This window comes from Lates calcarifer, linkage group LG8 (assembly GCF_001640805.2).
Source record: "Lates calcarifer isolate ASB-BC8 linkage group LG8, TLL_Latcal_v3, whole genome shotgun sequence".
NCBI classification, from domain to species: domain Eukaryota; kingdom Metazoa; phylum Chordata; class Actinopteri; family Centropomidae; genus Lates; species Lates calcarifer.
Window position 1 is genome coordinate 13102728 of NC_066840.1, and position 16837 is coordinate 13119564.

Here is a 16837-nt window from a genome sequence, read left to right on the forward strand (position 1 = left end):
GAAAATCAGGATAATTTCATTGTGATAATCAGCCTCCCGTTATCCCCGTCACTTCACAGGAGGAGGAGGAGGAGGAGAGCACAAGGGAGAGGGAGTGTGTGACAGAGGGAGAAAGACAGGAGAGGAAGGAATAAAAATACAAAGGAGAAAATGTTTGGTTCATGCCTGGTTAACTGCAGAATATATGGATGTGTGTCTCAGTGTGTGTCTGTCTCTGTGTGTCCTATGCTTATCTTACTATACTGGTTAGGATTTACATTCCTTATATTTATTTACTGTCATTTCAGCCAAACTACAAAATCTAGCCATGCATATACTGTACTTACGAGACTTTGAGACGAAGATTTTGGCAAGTTTTAATGTCACAGTGCTCAGTTATAAACTATCGTATGAAAACTCTCCAGCGCTGAAGCAATGTCCCATATACTGTGGAAAATCCACCGACCTTCATGTCAACAGCTTTTACTTGAACTGGAACTAGAAACTGTCCCAATTTCAACTTGCCACAATTCAGTCTGTGGACCTTCACAGTAACAGGAACATTGCTTTTTTTTTTTTTTTTTGTTGACATTTTTCAGGATCACTTTTTCATTGCTTTCAGCACCATATTTTTATTCACCTCCAGCACAACTTTCAGAGACTGACCTTTCACAACCGTCTACAGCTCTGAATTGTTGTGTTCATGGAGTTGCTTAATTAGTGTCTTCTAGATGTTCCCAGAGCTCGGCTCAGTTAAAGTCTTTTCCCCCTAACTTTGCAATAGTTTATCTCTCAGTTTTCTTACATACAAACAAACTGATCTGCATGCACAGTACTTATTCTTACTTATTACTTTAAATGGTTTATTTGTGATTTGGATGAACTGACAGATTGGATTAAAAAAATGACCAACAAAGCACATCCTGACATAAATGTTAGATTTCAAACTGTCGTCATCATTTGCCCCAGCTCACTGAGTGAATATACATTTTATGACAAACAGTATACAGACACCTCTGTCCTCATGGCAACAGTTTGGTAGACTCTTGTTTCTTGGCTCAGTGGAAGAAAATCTCTTTTTTGCAGGTTCCAAAACCTTGTAGCAAACAAGCTAAGGTTGTTAAAAGCAACATACTGATTCCTTAGGTTTTGGAATGACTCACATGGATGTAGTATCCACGTGTCCACACACTGCTGGCCGTACAGCGTACCTACAATGCTAGTTAAATCCTGAATGAAGAGGGCATGTTTTCAACCCTAACACTACCTGTCAATAACATTTACTTGGACCTAAACCTGGAAAAAAACACATCCCAAACTTGTAGATGCATGACTAAACTGTAAAACTCCTCTGTATCTATCAAAAGCTTATTTCTCACCTCAACTAAACATTTTTCACGCTCTATGAAGAGTCAGCTGGTAGCACAGTACAGATTTTGCAGCACACATTGACTTATCAAATGTGTTGTTGTTTTCAGCTGTGATTTATAAACCACCTCTACCATCACCATCAGTGTATGTGTGTATTTGGGATGTTAATGAGTTTATGTTGCTCTCAGCTCTTGCTCTCTTTTTAATCCTCTTCTTCTCCTTTTCTTTCTTGCGCTCTCTTCTTTATGTGAGTCAGACCCTTCTGTTCAGTTTTTCTTGTCCTATACAGATCAGCAGATGCAGTGTCACACAAGTTCAGTCGGTTTGGTTCCTTTTCTTTCCCTTTTCATCTTGTGAGAGTTTTTTTTTTAATTCCCAGCAGCTTTTGTTAATTTAAAAAATGATCAAAATATCATCTATCAGTGTGTTAAAGTTGGAACATTCCTGCTCTGTAATCTCTCAACTATGGGTTAAAGTGAATCTCTGCACCATTAGATGTTTGGCTTTCCACTTAAATAACAGCCTTTACTGCCACTTAATCTCTAATAACACGATGTCCTGACTTAGTGTTCCTGTTAGCGCTCTCCAGTGGACGAGCAGCGACAGTGACATGCACAGTGAGATACACAGCTGATCTCAATTCATCTGCTAATTAAACTCCGACCTGTTACTCTAAGTGGGGACCATAAAGCCCTCCACAGGAAACAGGGAAATGTATCTGTCGCTTAACATCCAGCCTTTGCCACGCGCCACCGCCATTACAACACATGCAGATTTTTTTTTCTTACTAAGAAGGAAACAGTACAAATGTTTTAAAAGTTGAAGTCATTATATGTCGGCAGGTTCCTCCAGGACGTTTGTAAAATGTACAAATACTGTAGATGTTTTATAATACAAGCAGTGCTTTTATACACATTATAGTGCGTAATAAAAACTTGCTTTGTGGTTCAGACCGGTTTTTCAACTCCACGCCTCAGCCCCACCCATGTACCCGTCCCTCCCCCCTCCTCCCTCTCCTCCTCTCCTCCCTCTCCTCCTCCAGAGAGCCGCCCTGCTGACCGTCGCTCCCCGTGACGCCTCTAACTGGAGTCAGAGTGTGCGGACACCGGCCACATGCGCCCCTCACACCAGGTTCCTTTCCCTCTGTTCAGCGGCAGATCGGGGGGGTGGGGTTGGGGGACTTGTTTTCCGCGTGTGGTGTTTGAGCACTGACTGATGGAAACCTCGGCGTTTAAGCCATCTCAGTGTGTGTACAGCAGTCCCTCTCCAGCCGAACAGCCGATAGTAAGCGGGAGGCAGCAGGAGCGCACAGCCGGACCGGCACTATCACCATGAAGTTGGCGGTACTCTTCCTCTTCCTCCTTCTGTGGACGTCCTGCCCGCCGTCCCTCGCTAACATCGCCGGTAAGAAAACTCTTTCCTCAATATATTTTCGTATACTTATCCAGTTTCTTTTGAGAGGACGAGGCGATTGGATCACATCAGACAGACCATGTGGTGCAACATTCAAAATCAACTCCGCACAACCTCTGGTGACCTCGTCAATCACAAAGTAAAACCTGCTCAGTCACTGCTTATGCAAACGTGAGATCATGATTATAATTTTGCAGTTATTTGCTACAGCATACGTGTTTGTTATTCTTATTTGGCGCGATGAAATCAGAGGGAGTGGACTGTTTCTACAACTCTTTTTGTAATGAAAGTGTGATTGTAATGATAAGAATGAAACAGAAATATACCATCTGGAACTAACAAGAGTATTCAGATTTATAGAATCTGTTATTTCAGCACTCCTGTATCAACCAGATGAGATTTAAATCAGTCTAAATCAGTCTCCCAGTATGTAAGTTCAACAGAAATGTGTTACGGCCCCGGCTCTGTTTCTGCTGAAGTTGACTGGTCATCAGACAAACAGGAACACAGGTGTCAGGTGTCACTGTCCAGCTCTCTGCACCCCGCCTCGCGGAGTCCTTGAAAGCACAGACAGAGGTGATCCAGTGGGATTATAAAACGCCCACTAACATGGTGGTTTCATGATTTACTGAGTGGGTACTTTACATTTACTCACCAATGACTCCCACTCAGATGGTGTCTGAAGCCAGTTCAGAAACCAGCTGCAGGTTAAAGGTCCACACTCTTCCTCCCTCTACCTCACCACATACACATTAGCTCTTAAACCCGACGTCCCCTGTGCCTGACATTATGGCTGTCTCTTGTCAATACGATTACTGTCTCTGTCCCTCCAGAGACATTGTATTGCCTCAGGCTGACTGATGTGCTGACTGCTCGGCTTCTGGACACAGTTATATTATCTCTGTCCCCTCCCCCTTCATTTGTAACTCTCTGCACAGCAGCATCAGGCTCTCCTCGTCCTCTGTTGTAGTCCAATATATATATACCTGCTTCTATGCACCACTGGGAGCAGACCAGAGAGAAGGCACACATAGGGATTGAAGAAACTTGGATTTGGAGCGACAAAACTTGTATTATCCACTCTTGTTTGCTTTTGTTGTACTTGTTATACCTCTTCTTTATACCTCCTTTTTCTCAGTTGTCTCTCACATGCCTGAGAAGAACTGTGCTGGGGAAGTAATCTGTCTAAAGTCAAACAAATGACAAATGTTTACTTAGTGGCCAAACACAATATGTAGAATTAAACGGTGGTTAATGAGCAGGGCCACAGACATAGATAGAAAGAATACTAGAGATCCTGTTAGCTGATTAACTCAAGTTGTGCTACATGATTAACATTACTTGTGAGGAATATGAAACATTAAACCACAGAATTACTTATTTACATATGACCCCTGTTTTAAAGTCAGTGTGGCATACTGACGGCAACAATTTCACTGTGACAGTGCTTTAACAACAAGTCACTAAAGTTACTGACACTGTGCTAAGCTGTAATGATCTTTCTGCCTTTTAAAAGTAGCTGAGTACAAAATTCTCCAAAGATCTTCTTAAGTGACAGTGGGATTACGAACTTTTTAAAGAAAATACATGCTAAACATGGACGCCTACGTTAACATGGCAGGAGTAGGGCGTTATTGGTGGAAGACAGGCGTAGTTGCAGTAGCTCAAAGTGCTGTAACAATGATTGGCCATTAATCCACATTCCTCCTCTTTATTCCAGCTCCAAGTGAGTTTGTGTCCTTGGCGGAGATGGAGGACGCACTGCTGAAGAACCTTTTCCAAGGCTACCAGCGCTGGGTCAGGCCAATCCAGCGCGCTAACGACACTGTTAAAGTGCGATTTGGACTCAAGATCTCGCAGCTGGTCGACGTGGTGAGGATGAACACACAAAAACATATCTATCCATTACCTTCATTCATTTCCAACCCCTTACTATAACAGCATCTATGCAACTAAGCCTTAACCCTTAACCTACACCAGATCCTAACAATCCATGAGTGGATCCATCATTAAAAACATACACTGGCTTTTCCACAAAACCCACAAACTTGACAATTTTTAGTTTTTAATTTAAGCTGCTGTCAGAAATGACACCAGATCTGTAAATAGCCCACAACAAATAAACCGTTTACTCCTGGCTTACATTTGCTAAACACTCTGGGGCTCAGCTGTTTTACAAATTGTCTAGCCTTGTAAAATGAAAAATACTTTATTTAAAATGTTAATATATTTTGTACATATGTATATATTTATGACGCATTTACATCTTCATTAGGACTCAGTAGAGCCACAAACTTAATGGTCTTAAATACTAAGAGACACATTCTTAGTTTTGGTCTTTTTATGGGATGTTGTTGACAAATTTAAAATATTGCTAGCCTGAACTGGCCTTTTTAAGAGATTCATGACTAAAAAAAGAAAATATCTTACTCAAAAGAAGAGAATGAGTTAACACACATGACAATATAACAAGAATAAATGTTGTTCCTGAACTGAGAACAAGTTAACAAGTTAGATGAGGTCGGTTCATGTTTTGTTATTGTCTCTTTAAGCAGTGTCACTGTCCATGGTGCTGAAACCAAACAGCTGCAGCGTTTCAGCGTGGAGCTTTCCACAGTCCTGAAATAGACCTGGAACAGTCTCTTTGCATCTTCAACCACACAATCTCTCTCTCTCTCTCTCTGGGGTTTTTCTTTAATATTTCAGAGGTTTGCTGTGATAGGTTGAGATGGTTTAGGTGTTCAAGAGGAGAAAACGGAGAATGCTAATGGAGAAACCACTCTTCTCGGCTTGAAATATTCATCTCAACCAGTTTAGATTTAACTCTTCATCTCTCTACCTGACACATGTGCTGGTGGAAGGCTGAAGAGGATGAATTAAACAAAGCCCCTTCATGGTTCTGCAGATAAGAAAGAATTAGGTCGATGAGCTGTTGGATTTTGGAGCAGAGAGGGAAAGAGAGCTAACCAGAGATACAACAGCTTGGCTACACGGTCCCCTGGGTCCCTCTGGGCTCCTGCATGTATTAGATTATGGTTCACCTCTGCTTTGTGTGATCACTAAAATATCCAACTCACTCTGACAGCCAAGGCTGGGTCTGGCTGCATTGAACAACTACATCTTTGAATATGTCTCTTTTATTTTTGCATGGTTTGTTTCTCTCAAGTCTTTTTCTCTTCTCAGTCTCAGCTCTACATCTCAAACTTTGGTGATGTGGAAACAAGCTTGTGTTAACCACTCTCTGTCTCTCTACTCCTGTCTTTCTCTATTTCATTCTAGCTGTATTTATATTGCTTCACCTCGGTTCAATGCACCCACCTCTGGTTTCATGTTTCTTTTCCTTGTTTGCCAAGGAAGTGGCAGAGACAGTTAAATGAGATTCCGTCTGATTTCATGGAAAAGGGAAGGATGATTTAGTTTACCTTCAGCCAAGCTTCTCATCTATTTCACTAATCACATCTGATGCTTTGATGGAACGCCTGGATCAGACATGGAGTGTGCTGTAAACAAGTTACATGACATACAACCTTACAAATGCAGACCTGTCTCTTTCCTGCATTTTGTCAGTAGTGATGAATGTACACATTTGAACGTGAATGTTGATTTTAATTTAGATAACTTTGGGCTGCTAATATATGTGTGTTTACTATCTGTATCAATGTCAACCTGAAATTTTTGAACTCAAGTGGAAGATATCAGAGCCTAAGAAGAAAGAAGAAGAAAAAGAAAAAATATATAAACATTACTGAACCTTTGAAAACATCAGAAAATACAAATGATATTTACTTTTTGTTTATTAAAGTCAATTTATTTAAAAATGTGAGTTTGGGATCAGCTGCAGGTTCCATCCCTTTGTTTTGAATTTTTATACCGTTACAACCCTTTTGATTGCATTATGATCATTACATGTTCCATTAACCTGCACACATTTATCTTTCTTTTTGTTTTTTTCCACCTTTTTGAACATGATTTTATGTCTTTGTCTGTATTTAGGATGAGAAGAACCAGCTCATGACAACTAATGTTTGGCTTTGTCAGGTAAGCAAGAGGCTAAATAAATTGCAATAAAGCAAAAATAAACTGAGTCTACGTGGTCACATTAAATCTTATATTTGTTGTCTAAGCAAAGTGCAAAAAAGGGCATATCTCATGTTATCTAGTTTTACAATTATTTAATGCCAGATTAGACAAAGGCAGTAAAAAAGGGATGACACTGGAAAGTACAGTGGTGGTTTTAAGGTCCAATGATAAACCATCCTGTGTCCTCTTTCTATCTACCAGGAGTGGATCGATTACAAGCTGCGATGGAATCCAGAGAAGTACGGAGGAATCACCTCCATTAGAGTTCCCTCTGAAAACATCTGGCTCCCCGATATTGTCCTCTATGAGAAGTAAGACTGCTTTGAGATCAATGATATAAATTTAAACAGACAAATATGATATCTGGTGAAATATTGATTAGCTTGATAGTATGCAAAATACAAAAAAAGAGGTAAGTGTTGTTTGTATGTTGTGTTTTTTATTCATATTTAATTTTCAAATTGTAACCAAAATCACAAAAATAGTGTCATGTAACACTGAGCTTTGATTATAAATGCTTCTCATGTTTAGTCCATTAACTTTCAATTTCTAAAAATTATTAGATATTGTAGATATCAATTATAATAAAGGAAGAAATGCATATATCACCCTTCTTGAATGTCAGAAAGTGCTTTTAACTACATAACACTGGCATAACCAATATGAATACAATCAGCATATACAGATACAGAGTTTCTGTGAATGCGATTCTGGTTGAGAGAGACTTTTGCACCATGTTTCGTCAGTGCTGATGGGCGGTTTGAAGGTTCCCTGATGACCAAAGCCATTGTCAAGTTCAACGGCACCATCACCTGGACGCCACCTGCAAGTTACAAGTCTGCCTGCACCATGGATGTCACCTTCTTCCCTTTTGACCGCCAGAACTGCTCCATGAAGTTTGGCTCCTGGACCTACGATGGCAACATGGTGGACCTGGTTCTGATGGACAACCAGGTAGATCGGAAGGACTTCTTTGATAACGGGGAGTGGGAGATCCTAAGTGCCACAGGTGCCAAAGGGAACCGGAAGGACGGCTTGTATTCATACCCCTTCATCACGTATTCCTTCATTCTGAAGAGGCTACCGCTGTTCTACACACTCTTCCTCATCATACCTTGTTTGGGTTTGTCCTTTCTGACTGTCTTGGTGTTTTACCTTCCCTCGGACGAAGGAGAGAAGCTGTCACTGTCTACCTCTGTCCTTGTGTCGCTCACTGTGTTCCTCCTGGTCATAGAGGAGATCATCCCCTCCTCCTCCAAGGTGATCCCACTCATTGGAGAGTACCTGCTTTTCATCATGATCTTCGTCACGCTCTCCATCATTGTCACTGTCTTTGTCATCAACGTCCACCACCGCTCCTCAGCCACCTACCACCCCATGTCGCCATGGGTTCGCAATCTCTTCCTCCAGAAGCTGCCGAGGTTGCTCTGCATGCGTGGACACATCGACCGCTACCACTACCCGGAGCTGGCTCCTGAGAGCCCTGAGCTGAAGCCTCGCTCCGGAGGTCGGAGAGGAGAGCAGAGGAGCGGAGCCCACGGACAGGAGGGGAAGGAGGGCAAGGAGGACGAAGCCTGGGCGACCATGTTGGAGAAGGCCATCTATTCAGTGCGGTACATCAGCAGACACATCCGCAAGGAGCACTTCATCCGCGAGGTGTGTATAGTATTAATCAAGAAAGATTTAAGTGATCATTAGTAGCTCTTAGGGATTAATGTGTCTATGAGCTCCTGTGATACCGTCCTTCATTTCATCTTTTTCACAGGTAGTACAAGACTGGAAGTTTGTGGCCCAAGTGTTAGACAGGATCTTCCTGTGGGCGTTCCTCACTGTCTCAGTGCTGGGCACTATCCTCATCTTCACTCCAGCTCTGCAAATGTTCTTGAAGATCCCTCCTCCAACTGCAAGCGAGGATCCACCCTCAAACTAACGGCAATAACGTACCCCCTTTCACAGGCAACTGAAGATTTCAAGAATCTGTAGAATATTTGTTACCACTGAGCAAAGAGAAGCCCCAGCAGGTGCTTTTTAAAGGTGAACTTAGACTCTTTTATTTTTAGTTAGTTTTCTTCTTGATCTACTGTCTAAAATGTTCTTTATGTCATTAAGTCAGTATGTGTACAGTTTTGTTTAATTTCATTATAGTTGTGTAATGTTTTGTTCATAGATAAATAAGATAAACGTAGCAGAGCCTGTGTTGCACTGGAGCCTGTTAATTGCCAAAGTCATAAAGTTTTCTACACTGAGTGGCTTTAAGTAGCACACAGCTAATAGTACACTAGATTACACATGCTGGTCATGGTAGAAAGGTATTTAAACTAAAATTAAATGAAACTTGGAAAAAAAAAGACAAAAAGGAGTAAAACAAACCTAACTTTCTTCAGCATAAATTTTATGATTGTCTTGATTTATGTACTTAGCTGACTTCCTCATTATTGTTTTATGTTTCTATTTGACATTGTCTTTGATTGTACTGTATGTGGTGGATTTGTTTTCTTGAACTGTGTCATTCTTCCTCTGTCTGCAGAATACATTTCCTGTCAGGGATAGTACAGTAAGTGTGTGCTGTTGATTATAATCAACAGCACACAACCAGCTACAGCTCACATTATACATAACTATTCTCTCACAAAAATAGGGACTATCACATACCTGAAGCACAAAATACCTCTTACTGCAACTACCTTTAGTAGCATATTGTAAAACAAATAAATGACTTAATCTCTCAACGTACCATCAACATTTTACTGCGTAACACATTCATGATTGATCAGAGGTTTACTTTGTGATGTTGTGTCTGAACACCTTGTATCTTTCAGTTAAAAATAGTTTCCTTGTTTCTCATCCTCCTCAAATACAAAATTTGCTATATTTTGATCAATATTGGTAGAGAGTTCATTCATTCATTCAAGTTACATAACACAAAAGTGTAATGAATTAATTAAAACTTTATTGACAGTTATTCTCTAAATTACACAGTCCTCGAAAGTACAGAATTTGTGTTGTTGAGATGTACTTAATAACACTAATAAAGTTGAATACACACTTCTTTATTTGTTATACATAATGATCTGTTTATCCTTATTTTATGGAATGACAATTAATGTTGGAACAATCCAGTCACACACATTGCAAACAAAGGTTGAGAATATCAGTACAGTGAAAAAGTTACAATTACTTGTATTACATTAGAATTACAGTACAAATTTACAGTACTATGAATAAATACACATTAAGAATATCCACAGATGGCAGCACCACCCAGTGGTAAACCACAGAGATGACAAAAACATCAATTTTAAACAACAGAAATCTTTTCCCCTCAAAGACCTCTATGAAAAACATTCTTCCACTTTCCTTTTCCTCAGAGCCCAAGGTAGAACCACCAAAAGCACAACATGCAAGATTTCTTGAGGGTGGATATAAAATGTTAAAAAGAGACAATTAGATTTTTGCAATTATAAAAAAGCACAGTTGCACAGTTTCAGTTGCTTTGATTTAAACTTTTTATTGAATAGAAATGTTTGATTGTGGACAATACTATTCTAAAAGAACATTTTCATATTGAACAACTCAAAATCACAAACATTTAATATGATTGTATTATGGAAAAAATAGGTACATTTAATATTTAAACTGAAGCCTCGCTATCTGTAAAGGATTATGAACATGCTTTAATTACCTGATCAAAACCTCTGTTTGTCCTGTTTAACTCACTGGCCTGATGCTGGTTTGACATTAAAGGTAATCAGTATAACTCTTATTTTCAAACTGTATTAACTGTAACTATTTTAAATTGTAATGTGGTCTTAATACAGATATAACATAGCACTGAAAGGCAAAAATAAGTTTTATCATCTCCTCATTTGTCCTCCTCTTGGCTTCCTATCACTGCTGACCGGTCTGGCTGTCCAGGTGAGCTCGTGCATTGCGCAACATCTCCATATACAGCCTGTTGTTTTCACTGGAACATAGGCAGATAACAGAAAATAGGTTAAAGAAAAATATAAGTATACAATTACTGACATAATTTAAAAGAGGGAGTATCTCAACATTGTGCAGGCATTGATAATATATAATTAAAAGTAAGTTAAATGTTTTTAGGCGTAATATTTAAAGCTGCACCGCTCAATGTTAGCAGCTTCAAATGACTTCACACTGTTTGTAAAAGAATAAATTGCTGATTATCTCACTCAGCCACAGAGCGGTCAAACATCAGGTTACTCATGTCCATGTAGTACTGAGCATCTGTTCGAAGGGCTGTCCAGTACTCGTTGGCCTGAGGAAGAAAGATGCTTTGTCACAAAAAAGCTCAAACCGGCTCATTCTACTTTAAGTATTCACACCACACAGCAGTGTCACCTGTTCTTGGATTGTGTATCCCCACATGTTCTGAGAGTGGTGTGGGTCCCAGTATCCTGACTGTCTCTTCAGCCTGATGAATCGTTTCGCCTCCTCTTGTTTTATGAATGGGGCGGCAAAAACCCCTAAAACACATTTTTAATAGCTTGTAACTAAATATTGAAAAAGGGAATTATGATTTCAAACAAGTATTTTTTTTTTTACATATGAATCTTAAAATTAATGTACTTTCATGAACGAGTAGTTATCTATGAAACTGTCAAACTTACCACTCAAAAGAGCAAACAGGATCACAACCTTCATGTCTATAAAATACGTTCAAAGTCATGAATATTAAACACAACAGAATTCACAGAGATACATTCATATCTGCATGCAATTAGTTTTCAAAACATTTTCAAAAAAATTCTTCTAAAAGATGTACAATAGCTCTATAAGTAAGTGATGTGGAAAATGAGGGGAAACAATAAATGTATCAAAAAATTAAAAGAGATGTGGGCTTTACCTGCAGTATGAGCAGTGAGCTGTGGATCTGTTAAATGTCTGAGTGTCTTCAGAGCTCAGAATCTCTCAGCTGAATGTGAAACTGAACAAACGTTTCTTTCACAGAGTTTTTAGGAACCAGAGGAATGAATGAATGGAGTCAAGCATCAGGCTGGCTGCTCAAGGTAACTACTTATGTTGGAGCCAGAGCTCTGAGAAACCATCCAAACACACACACACACACACACACACAAACAAACACACTGTTTGGAGCTTTCCCCACATGAACAGGTCAGGCTGTGAGATTCAACATACAGATGGCGCCGTCTGGACGGTACACAGACTCACTGGAAACTCCTGATTCTCTTCCAATGAACATTTTGGTTTTATCCATAATATCAATAAGATTTGTCATTACAAACTTTATTCAGTAAAAATTTTACAATTTAACAATTTAAATTAAATTTCACTTTCTCATAGACCTTTTTTCCATAAAGTTATGTATAAAGTTGTGGTGAAGCCTGTGTTGCATTGTGTCTCAAACAATTGAAACCCACAGTGAACCTGTGAGTAACAGTGCCCACATGTAATGTATGGTATATTATATTATTCATGCTTTTGTGATCCTAGAATTATTAAAATACATGTTATATATGAGCAATCATTTTATGTATGTCAACATTTCTTCCACTGGGTGGCGACATAACCTCAGTTTTAGCTGATAGACAGTTCCCATTTTCTACAGCAGGCACTTTTATTTTGTGTGACATAAATGGGGGGAAAAATGTTTCTTTTACAACATTTATTGAAAGCTGTGTCAACAGATTCAAAATTTCAGTAGAAGAAATCAGAAATCATGTTAAAAAAGATTTTTACACAAAGAAAAAACAAAACAAAAAAACAGCAGCAACAGGAAAAAAGTATAGTGTACTGATTGCAGGTGTAAAATCAATAATGATACTGTCAAAAACTAAAGATATTAATTAAAACTGGAATGGGAAAATGTACCTATGGGGAAGGTAGGGGATTTAAAGCCTGTTTTTTAAGTCATGAAAGGCTTGCTAAGACCTCAAAAAAGTTCAAAGCAGGTCCCAAGAGTATTAATTTAGGTTTCTACTTTTTAAGGTGCTGCATTAAATCAGGAGACTTCCTGTGAATCTCTTTGTGTGATGTAATATTTACATACTCGCCTGAACACTAACGAAGCCACAGGAAAGTGACCACCTGAGAGCTGATGCACAATGACAGAGTAGAAGATATTAATAATTTACACATTTTCTCTTTGGGTATCTGGCCATGTCTAAGTATGTGTATTAACTGTGCGACAGTATTTCTGTGTAATTGTGTGAGCTTTGAAGATGCAACTTTCCTTTGATCACACAGTATCCACCCACACACACACAACTCTTTCTTTTTCTCTCTTTCTATTTTGCTGTGTTTTGAGCGTGTCTCTCCTTTGCCCTTGAGTGCACTGCTGACCTTATCCACAGTAAACTCCTGAGTGTGTGTGAGAGTTCTGACCTTTCCTCGACATCCCATAATAAACTGAGTCGCCACCTGTAAAGTGTAACACAGACAAATGGCTGGCTGGCAGCAGAACGGCAGAGGAGGAACCGCTTCAGGAGGACCAAGACGCTCTTAATCATGTGGGTGGATATTCACACACACACACACACACACACACACACCTAAAGACAATATGTATTAGAGTGCAAAAAAAGCTTCATATAATTTGTTGCTTTAATCATTTTTCCAAACATAATCGGCTAAAAACCTGTCATATGCACACATCTCTGAAAAGATCCCAATATAACATAATATGCATGCACACGTGCACAAAAATGCAGATTCACATGTCTTCCACACATCAAAGGTAGCGACTCAGACAAAAACTAAAACTCATCTGACCCCATTCTATCACACACACACACACACACACACACACATAGACATATGCACCCTGCTGGGACGGGGGAATAATTCAAATATTTCATTTAGAAACAGGGAAAGGGGGTGAGAGGGATGTTTAACAAAATATAGCACTGAAACTTTAATACATATCTCTGAAGTCGTATCAACTTGAGATGTGTTCACATACATCCACATATGAGTGGAATAATGTAGCTCTCTCTGTCGTCAGTAATTTTGTGTTCGCCAGGTTTGTTTTAAGTTGTAGAGGACAAGAGAAGGGAAAAAAAAGACAAAGCGAGGAGAAGCAAAGACACAATGGTAACTCCACAACATTTGAGTCCATTAGCAGAACACCTCTCATTTATAAAAGATAGAGAATTAACAGCTCCCTCTGGTCTCCCTCTGCACTCTTTTCCACACTTAGTGTTTCCTCTCTGCTATTGTTCACCTCCTATCAGTGGAGGGTGCATTTTAAAAATGCCAAACCATGATGCAGATTCACCCTCTGTCTTAATTCAGAGAAAAGAGGACAGATTTTAGTCTCCAGCTCAGTACTGAGATGTTCAAAATCTGCAAAGCTCAACAGCTCAGGACTTTGAAACATTAACCAAATCTACAAGACTCATACTTCCTGTCTTATCTTTGATGATTAAATAAATAGTGACTGACTAGCAGGGTGCCAAACCTCTACAGTGATGCTGAGAAGTGCCTATTTTACCTGATAATTGCGAAATCCGTTGAACTGAGGGCTCAGTTTTAAGTAAATGTCTGTGTCTGAGTCTATGGTGTCTGACTTAAAGGACCCAGAGTCCCAGCAGTTAACACACTGGTGAGTTGCTGCCTTTTGAGAAGAGAGATGGGGTTTTTGTTGTTTGTGTTTGTGCTTTCTTTTCTGTAGTGTGTGACAGCATGTGTTAGTGAGTCTCTGCAACCCCATTCCCCAAGGAGCAAAACAATAATGCACAAAAGGAGGCAACACATGGGGAGAAAAAAAAACATATTTATGATGCAGATTCACAGACTTGCTCTGTAAACACACACAAAAGATGGTGGTATGCTGTGTGCATCTTCAGATACACATCCTATAAGAGTCATAATGCACTGCAAACAAAGAAACCTAATGTATATTTGTGATCCATCTTCACACTTTACATCTAATGCTGTCATACTTTTGTTGTTCAAAGCCCTTTTTTCAGTTGATTTGACATTGTTGTCTTGCTGTAAATGTCATTTTGTCATAAACTACAAAACAAACCTGTCACTTCTAACCATGATCAAAGTTTGTAATACACCTAGCTTCATTGCTGAAGAAAGCACAAGACAACTTTTTTCATGTACTGATGTTTGATGCCAGCATCAGTTTAACTTTTCTGAGCAGGGTTTTGTATGTTCTCTGAGGATATGTTGTGAAGTTATAAAGAGGGAAAAAGACACAAGCTATTTTTCTTGTTTGATGACTTACATACCTGCTGATAACCTTGTATTTCTGGTGGTGATTTCAAAGAATGGGCAGATTTTCATTAAACCTCAATAGAGTTTTTAGTTTAGTTTGGAGTTGTTATCAGAGCAGTTGTTATCAGAGTTGTGTCCCTAGTGAAGACAGGATTAGTTCAATGTCACTGCCTTTTCCTGTGAGAGCAAGTGCAGGAATGAAGGTTGGGATCAGAGGTGTCGGCCCACCTCCAGCACAGACAGACTCTGTGCCAAATCACATCCAACAGAATAAAACTCCTCCGATGGAGCTCCACGAGACGTAGACGTGCGGGGTATGAAAAATAGCAAGAGCTGGTCTAATACCACTGACACAGGACTGCTTCTTTAGATGATATGCCCCTGTTCCATTGAGAGGAGAGAGAGAGGGAGCAAAAGGGAGCCAGGCGGTGAGAACATTTGGAGAAATGTGCAGTGTTCCCCCTCATCGCCTGTCGGATCCTATTTCCGACTGAAATTATTTATGGACTGGAATAAATAGGTCATATGATTATGAGCCAGGCTGGCACAAAAAGGAGACAAATACGACATAAATGCAGTTGATGAACCTCTTTGTAACACCGGGAAGTGGGAAATTGCGGCGTGACACTCAGACTCATATTCAGAAAAGATAGTCTGCAGCTGCTGGAGAAGGAGCGCTGGGTGGTGATCAGCGCCTGCTCCTGTCCAGTACTGAGAAAAACTGTGATAAGAGTGATGAGTGTATCTCTTGCGTTTGTATAGCTACGACTCCATGGCAGTGTCTTCCAGCATTGATTGATTTTTTTTTAGCCACTTGAAGGGAACTCAACAAGCTGTAAACGCTGACATAAAGTTGATAGGGGGAATGTGTTAGCAAATAATTGTTTATTTACACATCCAGCAGACATGGAGCAGCATTCATTTGGAGAAGTGTCCACATGATGAATGTAAGGCTAATATTTACTCTGTTTTGGTGGATAAACTCCACTAGTTCACTAGCTAGTTGCTAACTGAGTCTTGGTGCTAAGCTAGTACAGTGGGTTTAATAGTGCTCATGAGAGCAGCAAGAGTGAACCAACATAGCAAAGCTGTGTCCTGTAAAACCAAAACAATGAGTTGAAAGACAATGAAAAGCTCCCTAAATCTGAGGAAACTGCACTGCCACAAGTACCTTTACAACATTTAGAAAAAATATGTTTTGATCAGAGCAGCTTTAAGAAATGAACATGCAGGTAAATAAACATTTGGTCACGTAAGAGAAAAAACTCCTGCTGAGCTGATGGGTTTGAAACTTCCAAGAGCGTCACTCTGACCACACAGTAATTTCTGTGTTTAGTTTTCCGTCACTTACTCACTTCATTGATTCAGATGAGAAGTTCGGCTTCTGTCTGTACAGTAAATATGAGGCTACAGTAAGCAGCTGGTTAGCTTAGACTGAGCTCTCTAATTAACACGTTATATCTTGTTTCTTTACTCTGTGCGAACACTGGAGTGTAAAAACCATTTAGCATTTAATATGGAGTTATGTGCCAGACTACTTCTTTCCCAGGCGCAGTGACCAATAAAACCACAACTGGCTGCTGCACACCATGGAACAAACAAACAAGATATAATGTGTTAATTAGTGAGCTGCTTTTTTTCCGAATTTGTCGGATCAACAAGTATTATTTATTCATCGAGCGATACTCTGTTGCTTGTGAACACCAACACGAAGCCACAAAGCATACTGTACCCCATCCATATGTAGGTGGGGCTGTGCTCTACGCAACACACGCACACAAACCAC

At 39.7% G+C, this 16837-nt stretch overlaps 2 protein-coding genes across 3 annotated transcripts; one reads left to right on the top strand and one right to left on the bottom strand.

Annotated features, from left to right (window-relative positions):
• The first annotated feature begins 2262 nt into the window (after window positions 1-2262).
• On the top strand, window positions 2263-9892 carry LOC108878380 (neuronal acetylcholine receptor subunit non-alpha-2). 2 transcript variants are annotated; one of them, XR_001960224.2, is made up of 7 exons: window positions 2263-2754; window positions 4484-4635; window positions 6757-6801; window positions 7045-7154; window positions 7590-8499; window positions 8609-8877; window positions 9371-9892. XR_001960224.2 is itself a non-coding variant. In XM_051072414.1 (6 exons), exons 1-6 carry the CDS (start codon window positions 2682-2684, stop codon window positions 8771-8773), a joined length of 1455 nt encoding a protein of 484 aa, XP_050928371.1. In that variant the 5' UTR covers window positions 2263-2681; the 3' UTR covers window positions 8774-9892. The 2 variants fall into 2 exon arrangements, 1 of the variants encoding a protein (XP_050928371.1); XM_051072414.1 differs by having other exon boundaries at window positions 8609-9892.
• Window positions 9893-9973: 81 nt separating this feature from the next.
• On the bottom strand, window positions 9974-12040 carry LOC127142708 (uncharacterized protein C3orf85-like). The gene is made up of 5 exons (XM_051072416.1): window positions 11711-12040; window positions 11475-11510; window positions 11206-11330; window positions 11037-11122; window positions 9974-10807 (listed from the first exon to the last, which is right to left on the bottom strand). Exons 2-5 carry the CDS (start codon window positions 11506-11508, stop codon window positions 10732-10734), a joined length of 321 nt encoding a protein of 106 aa, XP_050928373.1. The 5' UTR covers window positions 11509-11510; window positions 11711-12040; the 3' UTR covers window positions 9974-10731.
• Between the last annotated feature and the right edge of the window lie 4797 nt (window positions 12041-16837).

Coding starts and splice junctions, on each gene's coding strand:
- LOC127142708 (XM_051072416.1), bottom strand. CDS start 11,508: ATGAAGGTTGTGATCCTGTTTGCTCTTTTGAGTG. Junction 11,331..11,474: donor CCTGTTTGCTCTTTTGAGTG/GTAAGTTTGACA, acceptor AATGTGTTTTAG/GGGTTTTTGCCGCCCCATTC. Junction 11,123..11,205: donor GATACACAATCCAAGAACAG/GTGACACTGCTG, acceptor TTTCTTCCTCAG/GCCAACGAGTACTGGACAGC.
- LOC108878380 (XM_051072414.1), top strand. CDS start 2,682: ATGAAGTTGGCGGTACTCTTCCTCTTCCTCCTTCTGTGGACGTCCTGC. Junction 6,802..7,044: donor CTAATGTTTGGCTTTGTCAG/GTAAGCAAGAGG, acceptor TCTATCTACCAG/GAGTGGATCGATTACAAGCT. Junction 8,500..8,608: donor AGGAGCACTTCATCCGCGAG/GTGTGTATAGTA, acceptor TCTTTTTCACAG/GTAGTACAAGACTGGAAGTT.